Source organism: Hylaeus anthracinus, unplaced genomic scaffold, assembly GCF_026225885.1.
Source record: "Hylaeus anthracinus isolate JK02 unplaced genomic scaffold, UHH_iyHylAnth1.0_haploid 5, whole genome shotgun sequence".
In the NCBI taxonomy this organism is placed as follows: Eukaryota; Metazoa; Arthropoda; class Insecta; order Hymenoptera; family Colletidae; genus Hylaeus; species Hylaeus anthracinus.
Genome location: NW_026535322.1, coordinates 12,191,435 through 12,217,397, shown reverse-complemented (window position 1 = coordinate 12,217,397; position 25,963 = coordinate 12,191,435). Strand labels below are relative to the sequence as shown.

Sequence of the window (25,963 nt, the reverse complement as noted above, 5' to 3'; positions counted from 1 at the left end):
CTACCCCCCATTTCCAGTTCTTACACTAATTCTGGGACACCCTGTATGCATTATGTAAAAATTCAGAGAGTACATAAATTAAGGTAATATACAATAACATCCATTTCGCGTGATTGATGTCATAGTCGTTTGTGTATGAACTAGTTATCTGATCGTAGACGTCGGTAGATTCGACAGCAGAACGACTCGTACGTTCTACGTGCTCCATTATGCATGAACTTGTGACTTCATTACACGTGTAGACGCTGTTTCGAACGACGAGCTTGTAATTAGAAGAAAGGAGCTTGGGGGAGTTACGTCAACCAGTGTGCCTAGTTCATTAGAGAGCTTTGATCGAACGATCTGGATTTCCATTCTGTAATAATCTAGAGATTTGGTCGACTTAATTCTTTTCCTAGATAAAATGTTTTAAACTAAATAACAATAGAGGCTACATTTTTAAAAAATTCATTATTCAGTCGACTTGATTTTGGTTCCTAGATACAATTTCTTAAAATAGACAATAACAGAGGCTACATTTTTAAAAATAGTATATTAAATTACGATTTGTTGTGATATAATTGAACTGAAGACTATGGTTCACGTAGCAATGAACAGAAACTAATCGAACAGGAGAACACGGATTCTCTTCGTTCCTGTACGCGTGGAGTGTTTCGAGCGAAATTCTGCGGCTTTTTCATGCACCGCTGGACAGATAAATCTAATCCCCGTGCATTTATCAACGCTAACGTGATTTGTTATTTCAGAGCTGGAACTCGGGACACAATGCGTCGTCGAAATGACCGGACAGCAGACCATCTTGCAGCATCCCACCACGATGGACAAAATCGAACGGTGAGTGATGCTGAAATATGGGATTTTACGCTTGACCACTATAGATCACTATAGATCACATATAGATCTCTGCCTAGAGGTCCTACACGAGGTCCTGGCTGTCGCGTACGCACTGGAACCTCTCACCAATGATAATTAATACGACACGAATTATTTATCGAGTTTTATAAAAGAAATGAAATTATTTAACAAGATACCGCAAAGTGCCGCAGCTCAAGGCGTCGCTAATAGCTATAATAGTAGTCGACGCGACGTTAAACCCGCACAAAAAAAGAATCATCCACTTAACGAATCGCGAAGCCGTTTTAATCGCATTTTCGTCGCCAAACGAACGGCGACCTCCGCAACGACTGTTTCTCGCGCTCGATTATTCACTGTTAATTATCCCACGTGCTAATTACGAGCCAAGCGAACGAGGGGGCCACGGGGTGGGCGTGTACGTGATCGCGCGTTTCTCGCCGTGACTTTAGATATGAATAAAGTGCCGACTGAGAAAAACAGCGCGCAATTATTAGTCCGCGCGTGCGATGGCTCATTACGACCAAGACCTTGCATCGCAACGAGTCACACCGATCGTTAGCGATGGCTTCGAACCATCCGTTCGATTCGCTCGAATTATTCAACGTTTCTTCGATTTCATATTTCCTTTTTCGTGGTAAGTTTTATTGAATTACATAGGTGCCATTTTGTTCCACAACCATTCCACCTTTTAAGAGATGTATACATGTTATTTGTTTTCAACCATTTCGACATATTCAGACCTGTACCACCTACCAAAAATCGACATGGACTTTCCAGACAACCCATTATAATCACACATCGTGCAATTTAAAATTCTACCGACCCCTACCGATTCCTTACTCGACGTTTTCCCTTTCATACGGAATTTTTCTCGCGTTTTCCCGCGCGAGGTCGTCGCTCACTGCGTCGCGCGCTCTAAGGACGAACGGTGCGTGATTTAATAAGGACACAGAAACGATCTCGTACGGAACCCCGTTAAATTATGGAACGCTTGACCTATCCGCGACGACGTTTCGGATCTGGCACGCGTCGAGGATAATCGAGCCGTGGAATAAAATTTGTCTGAAGTGGGTCAGCGTGTCGAAGCTTCGCCGGGGCCGCTTTTACGGTAGTTTTCTCAAAGGAAGCCTTTCCGGGCGCATTTTCACCGGAATAATTTAACGAAGCGAATGATCCCCGCGCCACGTTGAAACAGTTTTCGTCGGTACAATGTGAAACTTTTTTTCTCTGGACGACCATTCGTTAGATATTAAATCGTAACGAGACCTTATTACGGGTTCTTGAATTTTTCCTCCGGCGAAACTCGTTTCCTGGAACGGTTTTGTAATTCGAAATTAACGAGACTGTTTCAATTAAATTTTCGGGCATGAAATATTCTACTTTTACTTAATCCATTCGCTGCCAGGTAAATTTAGATTTCATCTGGGCATCGAAATTTAATACGGAAGGGTATTATATATATGATCATAAAATAATTTGATAATAAATTCGCCGTTTCAAAAGAAGTATTATTGTTCTATTCATATATATGTGTACTTTATATTTATATCGTTATTAATAGTATTATTAGCATTTCTTTAACAGAATGGCAAATATAATGTCACATTTTGCTATCGAAATACTAAATCAGATTACACATGCATATATGATTTATAGATAATATGTACAAATATATATAATATATATAAATATATAAAAATATATATAATATTTACATATTACATATTACATATTATCTATAAATCATATATGCATGTGTATTATGTGTATTATATGTATTTGTATATATTTATATATATTATATATATTTGTACATATTATCTATAAATTATATATGCATGTGTATTATGTGTATTATATGTATTTGTATTATATATATATACATATGTGTATTGTATATATTTGTACATATTATCTATAAATTATATATGCATGCGTATATATTTGTATACACATGTACATATTTATTAAAATATGTATATGAAACATAATTATACATGACGTGTATATAAGTAATAGATATACATATATACACGCAAGATATACATATAAAATGTATGTATGTATAAAAAATTATTATTGACAGCAAGTGGGTTAATGAGATAATCTATCCAATGTCGTGGAAGACATTGAGTGAAAAGATCATGCGCTGTTGTCTCCATGGTGTGTACCGGAATTGGGTCAGATATCGAGAACAACGAGTTCGCAGCACGTTAGGGTGCAATTCCCTTTGGTTAACGATCGAGCAGTTTGCAAGGCGGTCTTGGAAATGTTTTCCGGCGTTATCGATTTCTTCGTAAATCTATTTTCACCAAGTTTCGCGAATCTATCCGTGTCACGGACGGCTCCTCTTGTTTTCCATGGCGTAAACTCCGAGGAAACACGGTTGACATTTGTCAAAACCTACACGACTCGTTTTTCGAGTCTTAAGGCGACAGTCAGGGGAAACGATCGATAGTACGTTCTGGCTAAGAAGTGTGTTTCACGGTGAGAGATGTTCGTTCGCAAAGAAAGTAAATCAGGTAAAATGACTCGTAATTAAATATTTGTGGACTAGGTTGCGTGTGCGCGAATTACAAGGCTGTAATTCTGCAGGCTCAAAGATAGAAAGTAAAAAAAAAATTGTTGTAATATCGAGCTACCTTTGGTAACACAATTTTTTTACTGGAATAATATCGGTAGCTTTAATTAGCAGCAATTATTATAAGCATCGGTTCGTTGAGATTTGTTTTCAGCTATCAGCGAATATATCTACGATGAGTTTATTATTTTCCTCGGTAAGCGTTAAATTTTCAGTTCAAACAAGCTTAACGTCTAGCAGAACGCACGTGGGTTACGTAAAACTAGAGTTTAGCAATGCTTGAAAAATATAACGTACACGTGTGCGCAGGGAGTGACTCATAATGGACGAATTTATGGTAGCCGAGGCGGAAGATTTTTATCGTGGACGAAATACATTAAAACGTCGAGTTATTTAGGATTATAACAATGTGTATTTCAAACAACGTATCTATCATGTTTCGAGTAAAATAAATTTCCAGATAGGTCTATTAATAAATTAACGTGCAAACAAGTGACCAAATAGATTCACAAAGCAAATAAACTTGCAAATAAATTTCCAAAGTAGGTTATATATAAATTAACGTTCAAATAAATGGCCAAAAAGATTCACAAAGAAATAAACTTGCACATAAATTTCCAATTAATTTATAATTAAATGAACGTGCAAATAAATTTCCAAACGGATTTATAAATAAATAAAAAGTAAAAAATTGGCCGACTTTATAGTGAAAATCGTCAGAAATAAAGTATCTAATTTCCCTTTATGAGCAAAGAACTAATTTCTCCTAATCGAGATATTATTCGCGATACAGTTGTTTCTCTACGATTGCGATCATCCACTGCGTAATCCTTGCGAAACTTCTTGCGAACTAGGTGAAAACAAACCGACTCGATGTCTCGTTGCGCGAACCATAAACGTTGCTCGTTTTTCATAAGGAAACGAAAGTGCCTCTGATTCCAGCGTTTCGTGTAAGAACCCTCCTGTGGAACCTTGCAGAACGATAAGCCTCGTACGTTTATTTATTTAAACATAGAAAGTGGAAATATCTTTTAACACGCAATAAATAATGCTAATATATCGACATACTACCAAATAATTTTAGGTTTTGCACGCCTTAATTACGTATACAATATCTCTGATAACTAGACTGCGGATCTTTAGCCAAAATAAAATCTTCGCAAACGTGCCTACCAAAATTGAACCTAAATAAGGATTTATTTTATTCTGCAAATATTATAACATGAACTTTACTTTCAATCCTTTTTATATTCTTGCATATTGTTTGGATTTTGTAGGTTCTTGCACACTCAAATTTCCTATAAATGCATACAAATCCGCAGTCCAAACCAATAACTAGACCGTGGATCTTTATGCAAAATAAAACCTTCGTAAACGTACTTACCGATTATCGAACCTAAACAAGAATTTATTTTACTCTGCAAATATTATAATACAAAGTTTTCTTTCAATATTTTGTTTCCAGTATTGCATACTGCGTGCATTTTGTATTTTTTTAAATTTACTATAAATGCATAAATATCTGCAATCTATCAATAATAATATCGATGTCTATTGGCAGCACCACCAATCTGAAATATCAAGCTCTCCTTGCGAGTCGTCTGCAAAAAAGAATTCAGTCCATAAAGGTTCGAAACGAAAATAAATTATTCCAGCTCCTCAAAAATGTTTCCAAATTGGATTTCCACCAACCATTGTTCGACACATTTCCGCTTCGAACGTAACGGTAAGCAAAATGAACGGTGACTAACGTTCGAACCGTTTCAGCGCGAGTTGCAGCGACAGGTTAATCGTCGCTTTGTTGAAAACGGCGTGGATTTTTGCGCGCAGTAGTCAATGCAACAGCATCAGCTGTACAAAGCCCCTTTTCCGGATAGTATCTCGTCCGATGTATGGGCTCATTGTGACTCATTCGCCTCCGACGCTCGATACAAACGCGGCTTTTTGTACGACACGGCTCGCGGGTGCTCCTTACTGCCACGAGCAGTGCCAACCAACACGAACGAGAGTCCCTTCGTACGATCCTGTGTACATTTCACGCACGTATATGCCTCGTGAAACGGAAATTACGAGCCCGAACCACTCGCGTTTCCCGCGAGCACAACCCTCCACCCCTCTCGTACTTGAAAATATCCGTGATGTTCAAGTAAATATTAGGTAGTCCCAAAAGTTTCTTTCGTAGTTTGCACTCGATTATTTTGTGTGGCAGTGTTTATATAATTAGACAATCTAATTTCTTAGATGTTGATGTTGTAAAATGAATCGTACACAATTCAATAATATAACATTAAACATAAAATATTGTGTATGTATTACTTATTAATAAAACGAAAGAAACTTTTGGGACAGCCTAATAATACTTTCCACGGCGCCATCGCGTCCAGCCACGAAACGAGCCACGTAATTTCCGAATATCCGATGTTTCTTGAGACCCCGATCTCTATACGCGTTTCGTCGACGAAAATGATCCTGAAGCTTCCTCGGTTTTTTGGGGGGAGATGAAGAGAGCGAGATTTGTGAAATTTTGAGAGCTGGAAGGTTGGATCGACCAGAAATTTGAAGATTATAGGTTGCACAAAGTTCGTCGTAGGTGATTAATTTGAATAAGTCGAAAGAAAAATAATCCTACCCTCACTGGGATCGAAGAACCCTAGTCTACAGCGCGGGAGTTCGATACGCTACCAATGCGCCAGAATCGTACTTCACACTTTTCTTTATAAATAATCTTTTTCTTCTTCGATCAAAAAGCAAGAAGATTAAATTTCTCCCGAGTCTACACACTTTCTTAACCCTTTGCACTCGAGGCCTTTTTTCTGGTATCTATCAGCAACTCGAGATGCTTTCTTAGCATTCTAGTGTCACGTATGTTCAGCTTAGATTGACTTCGAAAATGAGATTCTTAATTTGAGAATCAGGTCATCTTTGCCTCAACGACATTTTACTGACACTTCGAGTTCCAAAGAAATTAAACCTAAAGAAAACCTAGTGGTGACTGAGAGTCACCTCTCGAGTGCAAAGGGTTAAATTTCTTACTGCAACGTATTGGAAGATGGCGTAGTATAGCACACTCGAACTATAAAAATGCGTTCTCGTCAGGAATTCTTGTTCGAAGAGACTATGAAACTTCAATAATTCGTCGTCGTCGATGGAAGGGGGGAGGAGTTTTGGGCACGTACCAGAATCACGGAGAGAAATGGCGGACGTACGCATAATAACAGCACCGTTCTGCCCAGTAACGTGAATTATTTATTCCGTCGAAGTTTCCGGGGACCAACGGGTCCCGTAAATCGCGGCTCGAAACCATAAAACGTCTACGATGAGTCCTTTACAATGAAAAATTTGTCGCAATAAACGCATTCACCGGGAGCTCGTGCCAAACGTATCTTCCACGTTCTTAGGTCCTGCGATGTTCCTTTATAGATAATCGAAACGTAGACTACGACAACGTAGGGAAAATTGCAAGTTGCATTAATTTTTTTCTGTTATTCAGTATTGCAATTATCAGGGTTACAGTGAAATTCATGATTGATGAAATCTGATTTAATGAAATATAAATTTTAGTCGTTTCAATCAAATATCAATTATTTATTGTTCAATAGAAAATAGTTTCGATCAATATTTCCTTCAGAAGTGATTAACAAATGACGATTGAAACATTCCGACTACCGTACTAAATATATGTTGTGTGATTAAATATACAAGTTATATTAATTTTACTAGACTAAAAATTGTATCTAATCAATAAAACGACGTTTCGTAGACAAAAAATTATCTACTATCGAATTGAATAAATTTCGTGTGGTAAAATACGAATAATATCAACTCGAACAAAACACAAATATTAAATTAACGAAACGATGTTTCGATAAACATTTTCTGCATTCGAAACATTTTACTATCGAATTGAATAAATTTTCTTTACCTTGTTTGTCTCGATTAATCAAACGTCGTTTTATGAAATGAATAAAATTCTAACAACACACCCAAAGAACCAATAATTTCAATATTTTATTCCTCGATTCAAGCGCAACTACGCAACGTGCAATCGAGTGCTTTTCGTTCACTTTTATTTTTTTTTCTCAAGTAATTTCCCGTCGTAGAAACTAAGAATTTTCTTCCCTTCAAATTACTCGGCCGCGTTTACCTCATTACACAGAGTGGCCCATTGGAAAACAGGACGCTTGAACATCTTCACTGTTCTAAATGATAGAAAGAAGCCTCGCCACGGGTCCTTTGCGACTCGGCAGATTAACTGCGTTATTAGTTGCCTCCGACGCTCGATACAAACGCGAGTTGAAGGCGACGTTTGTGCACAGCAGCTATGTAAATAGAATTCAGCGCTGTTTCTGTCGTGCGCCTACCTACGGACGGATATTGCAAGGCTTAGCCGTGCATTTGCTTGTTCCTGGCAATGGCCAACGATTTGTCGCAGACTTGTACCAGCAGTCCGTCTCGTAACGATATTTAGCATTCAACGAACTGTCGCGGAGGTTGTCGAATCTGTACTCAATAGGTGAAGAGAAATAGACGTGCTCGGGTAGAAGTATAGTATATAGAATTATAGAATTATATAGTATAGTTAGTATACTATATAGGATTTGAGATGATCGAAGGTGGCGAATAAATTAGTCCACGCAATTGTTTCAAGTCATAACTCTGTTACTATTGCATTTACGAAAAAATGCCAAAGGAGAAAGATGAAAGGTTCGAAGAGCACTACATCTGTAGTCCTTAAAATTTTTTCTAGATGTAGCAGTGCATGTGCAATTAACAATTGCGTTTGAGCATCTTCTTCGATAAAGACATTTTTTGAATATATCTCGAGAACTAATAATTTTTTTGCCATGGTACCCTAATCATTTTTTACGTAGAATGAACAGAAGAATCGATCTGTGTAAAAAAAAATATACATTTCTATTTAAAGAAATGATGCAATTGTTAATTGCATATGCACTGCTCCATCTAAACAAAATTTTAAGGCCTACAGATGTGTTGCTCTTCGAACCATTTATATTTCTCCTTTGGCATTTTTTCGTAAATGCAATAATAACGGAGTTATGACTCGAAACAATTGCGTGAACCACCCTGTATATAATTACCTAATTTGTAATCGTAACATTAGTATTGTACGACATTTATTTGATCTGTTAGACCCATTTTTTGGATTAGTATTCGTCTGATATTTCAAAATCCACACGCTATATCTAAAATAGTAATTAAAAACGACCGTCGCAAACCCAACTAAATACCATTTACCAATTAAATACTAATTCTATCTGAAAATCGCGTTAGGCCACCGAGAAGAGAGCAACGGTTTACGAACAGACAGTTCGAACCGGAAACACCGCTCGCGATAGAGATATTCCCTTCGGACGATAAAACATTCCGACAGCTGTCTATCCAACTCGCGTTTCAACGTCCGCCATATTTCTTCGGGTTGCCGTAAACGATTCTCGATGCGAACCTCGCCACCAGGAGCTTCCCGTTAGCCGAAACGTATTTCCTTGGAATGATTTACAGAGCTACGAGTTTCCAACCATCGTTCCGCAAGACGAAGGACCGGGTGTCGATTCGCTATCCTCTAGTTATCGCGCGATTTTCGCTGGAATCCACGTTTTTCGAGTTCCCAACCACTCGTTCCTTATCTTCATTGCTTTCGTCGCGATGGCTGAGGTAAAACGGGTATGAACGAAGGTTTGCGGCGTCGTCGGAAAGCAGGCCACCGGTGCAGAAGGGCGAAAGGGAGGGGAGGATTGGTAGAAAGGACATCTAATGCGGGCTTTTCTCGGGTCGAGGACGAAAATTGGAGGATTGAAGGACGACTCTGGTTTCCACCGTCGCGGTTTCGTTATGAGTCTCTCAGACTGGGTTCTCCGCTGATATGCTTTGTTTTTGGGTCTTTTGTTCGTCGACATCCCTCGTGTTACTCTCGCGTCGAGTCTAATTCTGTGTAACGGCGGTGAACGTACCGTCATGGAGTCAAGGGTTGTTTCATCCTGTGGGCTACGGTTCAGCTCGATGTTTGAATGCGAGCCTTGGTGCTTGTTACTCCGCGAGAATTCGCTACGAAAGAACATGTCGGACCGGGGGTTTGTAGGTGTTCGTATTAGGTTGGCGAAAAAGTTCATTTGAATTTTGATGCATAAATATACTATATATACATATTTATACATCACGCTATAACGTATTGTCCATTTTGTTCCATGAATTTAAAAAAAAATATTACCTTATAGAGAATCATAAGACGAAACTTTTTTATAGTTATAGTTTATTCGTACGACGTTTAGTTCCAGAAATAAAAATTAGAAACAGGGAAGTCCTTTTTCCTGAAATTCATTTGCATGAATATGTTGCATGAATATGTTGCATAAATATGTTGCATGAATATTTGCATGAAATTGTAACTGAATTGTCACCGTGAACCTGGTCACTCATACTCTTGTAGTTGATCTGACCTTAATTGAAGTAAATAAAAAAAAAGACACGCGAGATATTTAAAATGTAAGAGTTAGGAGGAACTACGTATATACTGATATGATATGAATAAGTGCAAACATCCCTTACAATAGTACCTCGACTCATTTATGTACAGCAAAAGTTACAGATGTGGCATTAAAATGAATGCCTGGCACTGTATCATTAGGAATATAGAGATCTCGATACTTCTTTAGATATTTATAGTCAAAGTTTCATTAGTACATGAAAATATGGCTTTCTAAAGCATTTGGCAGATGTAGCCCCATGGTAGCGTACCGAACTCGTACGGCGCGAGTCAGAGTTCGATTCCAGGTGGACAATGAAAACTCATTATTTAATTTTCAATGAATTTTTAAGTACATTTTCACCTTCTAACACTTTATTCATTACATGAAAACATATAGATAGATAATTTATAGTGTGATAGGCAGGCACTTCATCGTTAATAATTGGAACTTAGTATTTATATACAGTGGGTGTATAATATATTCATACACCGATCGATTTCCCAAAAAACTTTTGTGTGAAATTGTAGTTTCTTAACTTCTTTTTTTTATAATCAATGATATTCTACATATTCTTAGAAATCTTTAGAATAGATATAGTACATCCAAACAACAATTACTACTTTATATAATTTGCGAAATTAACAAAAAAATGCGAAAAGTGGGTAAAAGTATAGAAGCAATAAGTATTTATACGATTCTTATGACGAACCATTTACAGCAGAGTTTGTGACGTGAACACATTAGTTTTTTGCTCCGTACGAATTAGAAAACATGAAATTTCCAGGAAAGTACTTTTAAACAGTTGTGCGAATAACTTATTGCTTCAACATTTCCATCGATTAATTGTTTTTTTCTAATTGTTAATATCGCCACTTACATAAAAAGCTATTTTCTTTGTAATCCATCTATTTTAGAGATTTCCGAGAAAATGGAGAATGTCATTGTTTATAAAAAATAAGTTAATAAATTACAATTTTACACAGTTCTTTTTGCAAATTGATCGGTGTACGAATACTTTCTACACCCACTGTAGATGTTGTATACAGGACAAAGGGGGCGTTTAAAGAATGATAGAGAGAAATCATATGTAACAAAGCCGCTCCCTTCCATTTAATAACTGAAAACCCTGAAATAAATATTACAACTACAACATACAAAGTCCTTTGTCCTAACAAAAGTCGTTTTAATTGCAGGCCGAGATTATTCCAATCGTTACATTGAAATCACGAGTCGAGGCATTACCGCGGTCGACATTTATCTAGAAGCCCATTCGTCTTGTCTCGGCGTTATAAATGAGTCGGTTCGATATGTCCCAGTCAAGTGATATTTATTCGCCTCCAGCACCTGGAATCGCGGCAGATATCCACTCCAAACCTTGCAATGCGGCTACACATGGATCTTCTCCAGCTTTGACAAATTGAAACTTCATAAAGCCGATTTATTCGAGTCTCTCATTGAAGATTGGAATTATTTTCGATGCGACGGACGAACCAACAAACCAAATCTCTTTGCCACCTCGGAACCAAAAGGTTTCACGCTAATATACCGCGACGAAGATAAATGATCAGCTCGTATCACGAACTTTCGCTTGAGCGACAAGTTGCGAAGAAAAAATCGCAGCGAAACGGAAGTATCGACAGTCTCCGCGGATATTTCTTCAACGAGGGATGCTTCTGCTCCTTTCTCCCCCCGTATCTCTGAAATAGAGATCCTAAAAGAAGCACGAATGTGGACTTTGAAACGTTATTTCCGCCGAAAGGGTTCGTGACTGGCTCATATTGACCCTAGGGGATCTCGTCCTCGGCGCAGATTCAGCCTGGCGTGAACGGAATCGAGAGCTCCCAAACGTGTAGCTGAATAAACTTTTCGATCCCTTACGTGTCAGACGTTACAAGATTTCCACCCGGCTATCGCGATCACACGGACCGTTTCCATTTTCTCGAAAAATTGTTTGTGGCAACGTTTCAGATTGAGGAAGGCAGGGAAATATTGTAATTCTGTCACGGTACTGCATATGTACTGCATCATATCACGAGTCGAGGAGATGTATTCTGATTTAAAACTTTCAAAATTTTATTTTTGGGGGCATTTCCTCAAAATGTATACCTTTAAAAATACATTTGCCAAAGTATGTGTGCAATACTCTGTATAAAAAATTGAAAAGAATACGTGGAAAGACTAGAATACTTGTGTAAGAAGTTACACCATCCAGATAATTTCACAAAATGAAACATGTGTTCTTTTTAAAAGATGCACTCTGAATTTTTAAAATTGAACTCAATATTCGCTCTGACAACAAAGGGATGCGCCATAGAGACTAAGAGTCAGTGATGATTTTGCTTACGCCATTTTGAAATGAAAATAACTTCTTTTTTAGGAGAGTATAATAACTAACAACCACGAAAACGGTCGTATAGCAGTCAGACGACAGCAGTTTTCGTGATCGCCAGTTCATTCAAAATTACTTCATTTAAAAATGACGTAAGTAAAATTATCACTGGCTCTCACTGGATCCATTTTCCCAATATCTGAGCGGCCCAGAGGCGAGGGAATTGGCGTAACGAAGAAATCTGGCCGAGCCAACGAAAATATTCTTGCGATAATCCATTCCGAGCGTGTCCGTGCCGGTGAATGGGATGGCAGAGCGGATATTCGACGACATTCATCCGCTCTCCGGGCTGCGAAAGCAAGCCACCGGCACGCTCGCTTGGAATGTATTCATCTTAAGCCCGTGGCTCGAACAAACACGGGATTTCGACGTTGCTGGCTCCCTCAAAGTAAATTCGAGCGCCTGCGGAGCCAGTCGATCGAGAATTATGGGGGCGAGGCAGACGGTAAAGGGTAGGTACAGAGCGTGCAGATGAATTGCCATGGGTTCTTTCCTTCAAAGATGCCGTGGTAAACATCCGAAAGATGTTTAGTAGATGTTAAAGTAGGCTGACTAATACTATTACCAGGAAACGATAAAGGGATTATCTATAGCGTAGCATGCTCTATCGATAATGCAATGCAATCTGTCAGCAAGAATCGGGAATGTAGAATCCTAATTGGTCCAAGGGGTTATCGACGGGGCGTGATACATTGCCAGCAGAGCGATCTGCGTTATCGTCCCAGTGTTCTACATTACCGAGTCATATCTACAGAGCACTCTACCTTGTCGATCGACACTTCGTGTCCTTCACCATTTATCTTCAAGTATAAGTATTTAATTTTCCTTCATTACACCTTCGTGTACCCCTTTAGCCTATAACAACGTGTGACATACACGTGCAATTCGTTTCGAACATGAAAAGCACGAGTCAGACACGTCGTATAAACGTGCAGCATGTACTTTATACCTGACTATAGCGAATATACCTCTCGGAATATACCTGACTCATCGAATATCTAGCTAGCATTCTCTATCGATACTGCAATGCAATCTGTCGGTAAGAATCGGCAATGTAGAATCCTAATTGATCAAAGGATTTATCGGCAGAGCACATACATTGCCAGCAGAGCTGCCTTATCGTCCCATCGTTCTACGTTACCGAGTCATATCTACAGAGTACTATCTACATACCTTTCTCAATTATCATTAAATATAAGTATTTAATTTTCCGTCATATAAGCCTACTCCTTCGTTTAAGAGCGTTCCAAGCTTTTCTCGCGCTCGTCAGCGTCTCTTCATCCCTGGAACGTCTCGAAGGGCGACGAACGTTTCGCACGAGTGCTCGTTAGCGCGACGTCTCCGTCGATCGGTCCAATGTTAATCAGCGTAAGTAAGGGTAACTCATTAGAGCCGACGGGAGCGTCGCGAAGAGGATCAATGGCTCCATTCCGAAGTGGCGTAACGGGACCCTCGGTCATCGTCGTATCTATGACACGGCCAGATGGGGCCAAGAGGGTTCGCACACTTAACACACGAGTCAAGTGGCACCGAGGGGGGGGGGGGGGGGGCAGAGGAGGACGGGAACTCGAAAAAGTGGAGCACGATGAAGAGAAAGCTTGGGTGTAGTTGGAAAACTAGCCCGACGAGTTTTCCACCTCCGTTTCCTAGCTGAGGGTCTTACTTTGATTCGCCCTCGGTCGTCCCTCGCTTTTCCCTTTCTTCGCTGTCGCCTTTTGTCTTCGCGTATCTCCTTTGCATACTGGCTCGCCATTATTCCTACTCCCGCCACTCTGGCCGAAAGATAAAGGAGTCGAAGCGACGGGGTCAATCTCTGCGACTGTCCCATTGTCTCCGGAGAGCTTTCGAACCCAGAAACAGAAGGAAACCGTCTCGCGGGGAGGGGAGCTTAAGGAAAAACGTTCTGTTGCATCGCAGTCTTAAACATGGGTGAAAGAAACGTTCTGAGGCGTGAGAAGAAGAGTGAGTGTCTGATGGATAAGATATAGTACCTTGTTGGGATGACTCGGTGATGTAGATCACTGGTTAAGGCAGGTGGATAAGGCAGGTGGCTCTGTTGACAATGTAGAACACTGGTGGTAAAGCTTTCGATTACTATCTTATCGACTAGGTACCCAATTTGGACAGTGTTCCTATTTACATACAGTAAACGTGTAGAGTAGTAGTCTGTCGGTACGACTCGGTAAAGTAGATCACCAGGTGGATAAGGTAGGTGGCTCTGCTGATAATGTAGAACACTGTTGGTAAAGCTTTCGACTACAATTTTATCAACTGAGTATCTCCTTGAAACAGTTTCTTACTTACATACAATACAACACAAAGAACTGCTTTTGAAATTGAGTTACTTTTATTATAAACTGGTGTATAAACTCAAAACAACTGGAAATAAAGGCATTTGAGTCTACCGTTCCAATCTTCCACTCGCCCTATTTTTTTGTTACAAACTTAATCTAACAGTTATTCGTACAATTTTCCATCGAATAGCTATCGCTTCCAAGGAAGAAGAAGAACAAATATCTAAGAGTTTTATGAAAAATGTGCTTGAAATCCTCTTTGTCTCGTCCCATCGGCCTACCAGGTTTGTCGCTTTGTCGACGAACAAAGACCGACACTTTGCTCGTCGCGTTTTGGAATATTCTAATTTTAGCGGCGCATACAATGTACCGTTTTCGTTGCAAGCTCCCACGTGTAGCCTGCGTTCGCTGGCTAACATAGAGACAATAGGGACGATGTCTCTGAATACGTTGCGGCATCGATTTCGCTTGGAAAAGCGTTTCCTTGCTTGCGCAACGCTCGGACGGGAAACGACGTGGAAAAGAAAAAAAGCTGACGACGTTGTTGCTGAACTTTCTCCGCGTTAGTTCGAAACGTATGAAATTTTAGGCGTAACTTCTAAACGGAAGTACGGGGATACTATCTTGGAATGATATGATTCACAGGTTAAGGAGACTGTTAAAAAATGGCCATACTTTCGGGTGGGTACTTGAATTATTGATAGAACATCATTTGTCAATTTTTCCTTATATGTCCTTTATACTATTATATCTATTACATTGACAATAAATAACTGCTGGTTTATAATTTCCCAAAACCTAACGAATGACGTCGCTTCAATTTCGAGAAGGGTTGTAACTGACCCAAAAGACTCGAACTCCGAACAAGACATCGCAAGGTTAATTTGGGCAGATCTGTAGGTACCTCGATCGAGAGATGTCGCGTTTCTATTTTTTTGCGTATTTTGCATCTTTAGTACAGTGATAAGGAAGATTACATACCTTGTTTCACTACTATGTGATTCTCTATCTTTAGCTTATATCACCTATTATTCGCGCTTCTCACATCCTTCCATTCATTTTTTTTTTTACCTCTGCCTACCATTCGTCCTTCCGTTTTTTATTTATATTTTTTCCCTCTCATTCTTCCATTCTTTTCATACTCGAATTTTTTATTTACATTTTTCATTTGTCCTTACATTCTCTTCATACTTGACTTTTCTTACTCATCCTTCCATACTTTTCATCCTTCCATTCTCTTTATACTTGATACATTAACTTTTTACAATCGTCCTTCCATTCCCTGATTCATTCTAGGTCATTTACTCTTTCGCTCGTACATTTTGTTCATATTTTTGTGTTTGTACATTGTCTTTTTACATACTTTCAGTTTTACATAGTTTTAACAATAATCTGATCACATTTTTTATTATTGTTTTCAACTTCCTTTTTATTGCTGCCCTTCGGTTGCACGCATACATAGGATGGGGATGAAGGGTGTTTTTAGTGTCTACTCTCATTTTTTCTTCTCTTACCATTGTGAGGTACCTATTTAAATTCCGCCAAACAATTTTTGTAAATCGAGTTTGCATATATATATATATATATATATATATACAGTTACATGCAAAAGTTTCCGGCCAAAAATAATTTTGGAATTAAATTATGTATAATAGGTGTAAAGTAGAAATACAAATATATCATAGTAAAGAGCTTTTATTATACTATCGAAATGTACAATTCAAAAGTTTGATATAACAAGTAATAATTATTTATAACAAAAATAACACTTTTTACTTCTTCATAAATATCCGGCCAAGTACAAAACATTAAGAAAAAACACGATAACTGAAGGAAAAATTCAATAAGTTTGATGATTCTATCTTGAGATATTTCTCCACTCTTCTTCAATTTTTGTCCATAAAGCAGCTTTATTGGTACAATTAACTGAATAGTTCCTATTCTTAGTTTAAGCTCTTGCCATAAATGTTCTATGGGATTCAAGTCTGGAAATTGACTCGGCCAACTATGTAGAATTCGGATCTTATTCTTCGTGAAAAATTCCTGAAGCAACCCCGACCGATGTTTTGGATCATTGTTTTGCTCTCCCATTTGGCTGACATTAGTCAAAGTACTGTTTCACGTAGACTTACAGAAGTTGGATGTTTTTGGACGGGTTGGAGTTAAAAAGTCACTGATAAGTAAAAAAAAATAAGAAGGTCAGATTAGAGTTTGCAAAGAAACACCAGAGTTGGACAGTTAAAGTTTGGAAGAAAGTGCTGTTTTCGGATGAAACTACAATTAATTTATTTGGAAATGATGGGAGAAGGTATGTTAGACGACGGCAAGGCACTAGGAATGATTCCCGATATCAAATACCAACAGTGAAGCATGGTGGAGGTAGTATTATGCTTTGGGGTGTATTTTCTTGGAAAGGCGTCGGTCCAATTTACAACATTGAGGGTACTATGAACGCTCCTCCTATGTATAAGGATATTCTATCAGAATAAATGCTACCTTATGCCCGTCGAAATTTGCCACGAGGATGGATATTTCAGCAAGCCAATGATCCAAAACATCGGTCGTGGTTGCTTCAGTCGGAGTTTTTCACGAAGAATGAGAACATTTATGGCAGGAGCTTAAACTAAGAATAGGAACTGTTAATTGTACCAATAAAGCTACTTTATGGACAAAAATTGAAGAAGAGTGGGGAAATATCTCAAGATAGAATCATCAAACTTATTGAATCGATGCCTCACCTATGTGCCGCCGTGATAGCTTCACAGAGTATGGTTACTAAATATTGATGATAATGTTACATTTGTAATCATTTGTGAACATTTTTCCTTCAGTTATCGTGTTTTTTCTTAATGTTTTGTACTTGGCCGGATATTTATTTAGAAGTAAAAAGTGTTATTTTTGTTATAAATAATTATTACTTGTTGTATCAAACTTTTGAATTGTACATTTCGATAGTATAATGAAAGCTCTTTACTATGATATATTTGTATTTCTACTTTACACCTATTATACATAATTTAAATTGCTATTATAAATAGCTGATTTTGCTATTATATGCAACTGTATATATATATATGTATATAAATAATTATTACTTGTTGTATCAAACTTTTGAATTGTACATTTCGATAGTATAATAAAAGCTCTATGATATATTTGTATTTCTACTTTACACCTAATATAAATAATTTAAATTACATACATACATATATATTCATATATATTCATATAAAAAATATAAAATAAATATTTTTATAAAACATACGCAGTTTTAGTTATAATAATTACATAGGGTCGCGTTTCTATTGTACGACAAGCCTCTTTCTTCTTTCTCGCGTCGAGTTTCAATTGGCGTCGGGACGAAGCGCGCTCCTTTTGTTTCGGATCCTAAAAAAGGCGCGGCTGAAAAATGTTGCCGTTGAAGCGCGGCCCATGGCTCCAAAGGCAAGCGAGTAGAAAAAGAGATGGACGAAGATTGGATCTCAATTTCGCTGACTCTTTATGCTCGACCCTCATTGACTGGGTTCGCGTGGGTCTAGTTTCATATTTCATGGCCCCGGTCTCGTTTACCCTGCTCGCTATAGCTTCCGCTTCAGAGTTCCGTTTCGCATTCCACGTTTTCTTCGAACCGCCGATTGTCGTCCTTTGTCGAGGACACGTGGCTGGGTTTGCGTTGTGGTCGAAAGGGACACCGGGGATACGTCTTTGAGGTCGACATTGTTCGAGACCCTCCACCCTCGAGGTCTTCAGAGATTTAGCGGAGCAGACAGTCGGGGAAAACATTGTCTCTGCAAGGATAACAGCTCGAATACTCGAACTAAAATGGAACCATATGCTTAAGAGGGCTACTACAAATTTCCCTGATTTTCCACTTGTGAATTTAAATGGGGCTGTGCCAATACTGGTGTTTGAACACCTCTGACTGTAAAGGAAGTATACATAAAATGTAATAAGCATTCCACAGTTGATTTTCAGCATTAAATTTATTATTAGATAGAGAAGAATTCCACAAGGAAATTAGAGCTTAGGCATTAGCAAGCGAAAAAGCTCTAACAGAGGGAAACTGCTGCATGTAATATAGCTTCTTCCTACTAAGGGAATTTCGTTCTGGAATGTCCTCAGTTTCCCTAGGTATCACCTTCTAATTCACGTTCGCGCGTTCCTCGACGCAATAATTCACACCCCCAAGGTCCTACGTATCGTGTGTGCTAGCCCCAGAGCTTCGTTTCCCGACGTCCACCCACCCTGTTACTTTTCAGCTGGCAGCACGCGACACCAGCCCACCCAGAGCATTTGCGTCACGACGTTAAACCCGTTAGAGCCCCAAGGTTCGTTTCGCGGCTACCGGAAGGAGTCCGCCACTGTCGAGCCAGTGGAAACTCAACGCCTCTTTAATCGAACTTTCCTTGTTATCAGGGGTATGGAAAGTTCAACCCCTTCCTCGTTTAGCGTTACGGGGACGGGAAATTGATGCAAGTTTCCGGAAGATATTCTATAATCTCCAACTTCCTCCTACCTCTTTGAGCGCGACGTTCGCGTTCGACTTGAGATTGGTGTACATTTCCCTCGCCCCAAGGCAATCTTAATTGAAATATTTTTGGAGCATACGATGGTTGATGCAGGATTAATATTGTGGAGATTCGTGGAGTATTTCTGTACGAAGCCGGGGATTAATATTAGTAAAGGTAAAAAAACTTGAAAAAAGTAAAAAAATTACGTCAAGTACATGAAAAAGGGGAGGACTCAAGGAGTTATCATTGAAAAATAGTAGATCCCCATAAAGAACTACAAGAAAGTAGAAAAAGATGTGAAATTGAAATGAGCTGTCAGATGATTTGTCTAGATTTCCGCGGCCTGGAAGTCAAATGCTTGGCGTGGCCAGGCAAGGCGTTCTTAATTCCAACGCCAGTATGTACGCGGTGACGGATAATTTTTCATGTACTTGGTGCCCAGACGCTACCGCTTCTCTAGATTCTCTTTTTTCGATCACTTTGGGCTAAATGAGGAGAACAAGTGCAATACCTGGGGTTACATTTTCCACCACAATTATACAATTTAAATTACAATTTGTATTCATCAAGGTACTTTTTTCCTCCATTTGACGAGTACCATTCCCCCTGAAAGTTTCGAACCCCCTTTTTCCAACTCAGCTTATAATTTTATTTTAAATTTTAATTTTCATTGAGCGGAACATAGTTGTCCGTCCGGTTGATTATTCGAGGTTTCCATTATTTATGGAAATTTTTCGGGATTGTTCTCATCATTGGTCCGGGGAAGCACATGACCTTATTTTACGCAGATTGTTCCCGCGTTCCGACTGGATCAAAGTTGGATTGAGAACGATAGCGAAACCCTAGAAAGGTCTCGCGGACCTATCTAACGGCGACGGTTAATTTCCCGGAATAACAGGAGCCCATTACAACGACGATCGAAGGGGATCGACAATGGTCGGTACGGTAACTATTTCGCGTCGATCTAAATCATCAATAAATTGAAATGGGATTCAAAAGATAGCTAATCACATTAAATCAGGGATTAAAAAGGTTCAAAAAATAACTGTTACAGTCACACGATCACACACTCATACGGTCACAAAGTCACAGTTGCACAGCTACACCATCACAGTTACAGTTACGAAGTTGCACATCAAAAATATTCCCTTGACAACTAAGATGCCACGTCCTCACAACTCCTCACACATTCTGACCTCTTCTAACACCTCATAACACTACATAACACTTTCTGACGCCTCCTAACACATTTGTCTAATTGTTGAAGCTTTAATTGTTGAGCATTTTATATCTGGTATCAGAAGCACATGATATGCGAGGAGGTGACACGAGGAATATATGGTACGTATTGAAATTCCGAGGAAATTTTACTCCTGGTACCAGGACAACATGATATCCAAAGAGGTGGCCCGAGGAATGTATGGTACGTCATTGTCATTGTCATTGTCATTGTCATTTATTTTAAGTGCTTAACTGTTCCAAAAACATTAGTTATTGCACTACTACTTACTTCTAATATACAATATTTTAACTCTTAAATCTATTTTGTACATCTTTAATCTTATAGGTTATTGGTCATTTATCTTATACATTGGTTTTGTTCGCTTATCTAACAACAACCTACTAATACGCTCACTGCAAATTAGTTGTACTACATACATAAATCAACTAAACTTTCTTTTCAAAATTAAATAAGTTTCATGCTTATACACTTGGTTTCTTAAGTCATACAAGAACCTCCTCATCCTTAATCCTCTATTTAGATATCAGCACGCATTATCACAACTAATTATCACGTTGCGTTTGACATTTATTCTGCACAGAGTTTCTGTTCTCGGTAAGTATCTTAGCACTATTCCGTTTTACTCTATCATTTCAGACTTACACATATATAAATGGTAGTTCATAAAGTCTTAGCTTATCCCTGTTTTTACGTTTTTTTTTGCCGTATTTTAGGGTGCAGCTAAGTTTAGATTTTAATACCCTTTTGGTATCTCAGTCTTCTAGTCTGGTATGGAGCTGTCAATGGGTTCCATATATAGTTAAAAACGACAACTTTAACCTATTATCTTACATCTAGTCATACATTATATCAGGTAGCTAAAATTTTGTATAATGAAATTATACAAATATGGTTATATAAAAATATATATAGTTTATAAAAATATATACTTTTATCAAATATCTTTGCCTATTGCTAGTAGGAACGAAGTTATAGCTTTTAGGGCTCTCACTTTCATTGATGATACTAATTTATATGCATCCTCTCCGAATGTATCTATTTCATTTTGTATCCTATTCTTAAAATTTTCTCGTTGTACATTATAAAACACACAATCAAAAAGTACATGGTTAATAGACTCTTCGTCGATGCCGCAGTCACACATACCATTCGCGATATAGTTTTTCCTCGCAAGAGACTCTCTTAAATTAAAGTGATGAGCTCTAATTCTCGAAATTACTCTGATTTCTCTCCTATTGAGTCTATCTTTAACTTTGTTGAACCACGGGTTGAAGCCCCTGACGGTAGACCTGTTCCATACTTTTTGGAAAAAATGCCTCCCTTTATTACATCCTGTTTCTTCACAATGTATTACGAATTTGTCCCATGTATCATTTTTAATCTTATTGAAAATTTCCCCTGCCGGGATTTTGAGATCAGGGTCAGGGACTAATTCTGTTGCTTCTTTTGCAACCCTATCCGCTATTTCATTTCCGGTCACTCCTTTATGGAGTAAAGGAGGTACCCCTGGTACCCATCCCAATATTATTACATTCTTATCATTCATAGCCTTTCTGACAAAGTCAGTAATCCAGGGGTTGATTTCTTTAATATGTAGCCCATGTAGTTATTAAAAATATTGTCTATTGCTCTTACCGCCGAAAGAGAGTCTGTTAAAATTAGAGTATTTGGTTTATCGTTACCTTTGGATTCGTTCAGAGCTTTTACTATCGCTATGATTTCTCCTATGAATATCGTCGATTCAGGGAAAATTGAAATTGTTTTTCTGCTATTTTGGACCCATCAGTAAAGTAGACAGCCGTAAGATTTAAATTCAGGTTGTATCTTTCTAAAAATGCATTCACCGTTTGAGCCAGTGGAATTGTCGACCCGTCAATATCCCTTCCAAGATCTGTGTCCGCTACAAACTTTTTCCTGATGCTAACTGAGCTTTCATAGTTACGTAAACCTCGTATCAAGTTGTGGTTCTCTAAGTGATTATTACGTTTGATCTTTTCTTGTTGTTTTATTGCTTCGAACAACGCTACCTCTGAAGTGTATATTTTTTCACCGTGTCTGGACCATCTCTCGTTAATAAAAGCTTCGTTGGGAAACTTTTTTCTTAATGTAAATTGAAATTCGAGAGACGGGTTGTTGTTTGTTCCCTTTTCCAGTTGCTTTAACCAGTATGTAGTTCCCAACATTAACGCTCTGTTTTTTAAATCTATTGTCCCACTGTCTAAATACAAGATGTTCAGCGGCGTAGAATTCCTGTATCCCATAGCTAGTCTTATTGCTTGTGATTCTAACTTTCTAATTTTTTCTTGTGATTTACTCTCCTTGTTCAATGATATATAGATCGGATCCGCATATTCAATAACGGAGAAAATCAAAGCCCTGACCAACATTAGAGCCCAATGCTGCTTAAGGCTCTTGTTCGAGTGACACATAAACTTGGTAATATTTCATCTTTTCTTAACCTTGCCCATAATGTAATCTGCGTGTGCCGAGAATTCTAATTGATTATCGATTGTTACCCCTAAGAATTTTGCTTCTTTTAAAATTGGGAATTCCACGCTCCGACCATCCAGCATCACTGAAAGTGTTCCTTCATCTGTTTCTCCTCCTGCTATCATGATTTGCGTTTTGGTACTTGATATTTCTAAATCCCGTTTTTTTAGAAAGTTATTAAAAACTTGAATTCCATGTTCAATTCGTCCAACTGCAAAATCTTTGTTGCTATCTCTGGTTATGATGGCTACGTCGTCCGCGTATTGTAAGCTTAGTATTCTTTGATTATTAATATTTTGATTTACTCCTGAGATATAAATGTTAAACAACGTCGGGCTCAGGATGAACCCTTGAGGGACTCCTACTCCCCAATTTACCTTCTTTGTTTCCCCGTTATTCAAGTTGACTATTACACTTCTATTCGAGAGCCAGTCCTTAAGCCACAGCAGTAGTCTTCTGGGGCAGTTATTTTCTTCCAATAATCTCAATAACGTAAAAAAGTTGACGTTGTCGTAGGCCCCTCTGATGTCAATAAAGGCCAAAACAGTAGTCTCCCTTTCCCTGTTCCCATATTTCATTTCTGCAATGAGTCTATTCAAATTATCCAATGTGGATTTTTTCTTTCTAAACCCTGACTGGGTATGCTCTATTAGATTGTTATTTTCTAACCATAATTGAAGCCTGTTGTTCAGGATTTTCTCCATTATTTTCCCCAGACATGAAGTTAATGTTATAGTTCTTAGTGATTGTTTGCTGGCTTTTCTAAAAAAATTATTTCTCCTACTTTCCACTCGGCTGGCACGACGTGATTAACCCAGCTCTCCCTAATTATGTCGCAAAGGATTGCTTTGAGAAAAGGTGGTAACTCCGCAATTGTCCTGTAATCTATCATATCATGCCCTGGACCGGATTTTCTGTTTTTTAGACTCGTGATTGTAATGAGAATTTCCTGATTGGTTATATCCCCGTCCCATAAATTATCGATTTGATCCTGAAATCTGTAGTGCCCGATGTGTTCGAAAACCTCGTGACTATTCTGACTGTTATTCTTATTCTCGATTTCTTGAATTTCTTTTATTTCTAATTCTGTTCTAAGCGCTTGATTAATTAATGGTTTGTCTACTGTAAAGTAATTATTAACCCCTTTGATTTTCTTTCGACGATTCTCTTTTTTCTCTAATCAGTCTTTTCCATTTGATTTTAGAGTCTTCCGCGATGGCCCAGTCGTGCACCCTTCCCGAGATCCACCGTTTTTTCATATCGTTTTTCCACTTTCTCCAACTAATCTCGCAATCCTCGTCCCACCAATGTCTATTGGGTTGTTTAAAGTTCTTTTTGTATCTTTCATTTCTGAGACCATCTCCCCGGGTCCCCGAACCTGAATCAAGGAAGCCAGCTCCTACTCCATCATATCCTTCCCCGTGGGGTCCGTTTGGACACTTAAGTGAAATTAACGATTCAACTATATACAGGGTGTGCCAAAAGTCGGGGAGGAGCCGGAAATGGGGGGTAGCTGAAACGATTCTGAACAACAATTTCCTTTGCAAAAATGTCGGATGGGGCTTCGTTAAGGAGATATTAAGCGAAAACCCCGACCAATCAGAGCGTGCGTAGACTGTTCGAGCGGCCGCTGTAGCGAAGGCTACGCGCTAGGCGGCAGCGTCAATGTCCTTCGATGCACGTCAAGTCACTTGTTCGCGTACAAGCGCGGCCGTCAGCGCTTTTATAAAATAATATCTTTTGAATTTTTGTCATTGTTTTCATCACACGAGAATTTGTTCACTTCTTTCACTTGTTCGGTATTGTCATCGTATTTCCAGTTTTTACTTTTCACTGTGGTCTTAACCAGAGTGTTGCTTATGATCTTTACTTTATCATTCTCATTTCCATTAAAGATTTGTTTTTCCTTTTCATTTCCTTCTATCTTATTTTCTGTACTCTCAACTTTTCCACTACTTGTATAAAATTCTGTCCTCTGTTCTTTGTTTGCTTTACACTGCTTCTCCTTTCTGATTTCTAAATCTTCTCCTTCTATGTTTCTGTAATCTCTTCGAGTCGACAGGGGTCGCTTTTTACCATACCTTGGGTAATCGTGTTTACCTACCATTTTCATTCCTCTTATTAAACCCCTGCCTAGTGAAATTTGACTTTCGGCCAATCCGTTTCCAAGTTTTCTTTCTTCCCCTTTTCTCACTTGATCTTCCGCTCGTACATTCAGCAATTTCATGGTCTTCACATCCGGCCTCTTATCATCCTCCATGTTTCTAAGGCTAGCTTCCCTCCAGGGAGTATTTTTCCAATTTCAGCCTTTCCACCGGTATTCCAACGCTGATTTAATTTATAATCACAAAGCCCACTTCTAGATATAACTCTTCGCCACCTATCACCGATCTTAGCACACAAAATCCCCTTTAACTTGCACAAAAACTCTCCTCGGTGCGAGGCACGTCCATACCACGCAACGACCGTCCGCCACCCGCCAATATATGGTACGTATCGAAATTCTGGGCAAATTTTACTCCTGGTATCAGGAAAACATGATATCCGAAGAGGTGGCACGATAAATACCAGGTACGTATCGAAATTCAGAGGAAATTTTACATTTTGGTATCAGGAGTACATGATATGCGAGAAACTGGCACGAAAGATATCAGGTACGTATCGAAATTCTGAGGAAATTTTACATTTTGGTATCATGAGTACATGATATGCGAGGAACTGGCACCAGAAATACCAGGTACGTATCGAAATTCTGAGGAAATTTTACATTTTGGTATCAGGAGTACAAGATGTGCGAAGAGGTGACACGTTTGCGCCTACAAGCAGGCAATCGGTACGACAGCTCTGTAAATATGGGTTGCCTAATTCAAGGGGCTATATTTTCGGTAGATATCGAGATTCTGGCCAATTTTACATTTTGGTATCAGGAGCATATGATGCGCGAAGAGGTGGCACGTTTGCGACTACACGCAGGCAATCGGTCCGACATATTTGTAAGTATTGGTTGCCTAGTATAAGGGGCACCTCTTTCGGTAAGTATTGGAATTCTGGCCGATTTTGCATTTTGATATCAGGAGCACATGATATTCGAAGAGGTGGCACGTTTGCGCCTACG

General features: G+C 38.7%; 1 protein-coding gene across 9 annotated transcripts in view; it reads left to right on the top strand.

Annotated features, from left to right (window-relative positions):
• Positions 1-25,963, top strand: part of LOC128895243 (kinesin-like protein KIF13B) — a 131,862-nt gene that overhangs the window by 23,485 nt on the left and 82,414 nt on the right. For all 9 annotated transcript variants that reach the window (XM_054157670.1, XM_054157672.1, XM_054157667.1 and 6 more), the window contains exon 2: positions 747-834. In XM_054157670.1, coding sequence (XP_054013645.1) covers positions 747-834 — 88 coding nt within the window. The remainder of the gene's footprint in view (positions 1-746; positions 835-25,963) is intronic.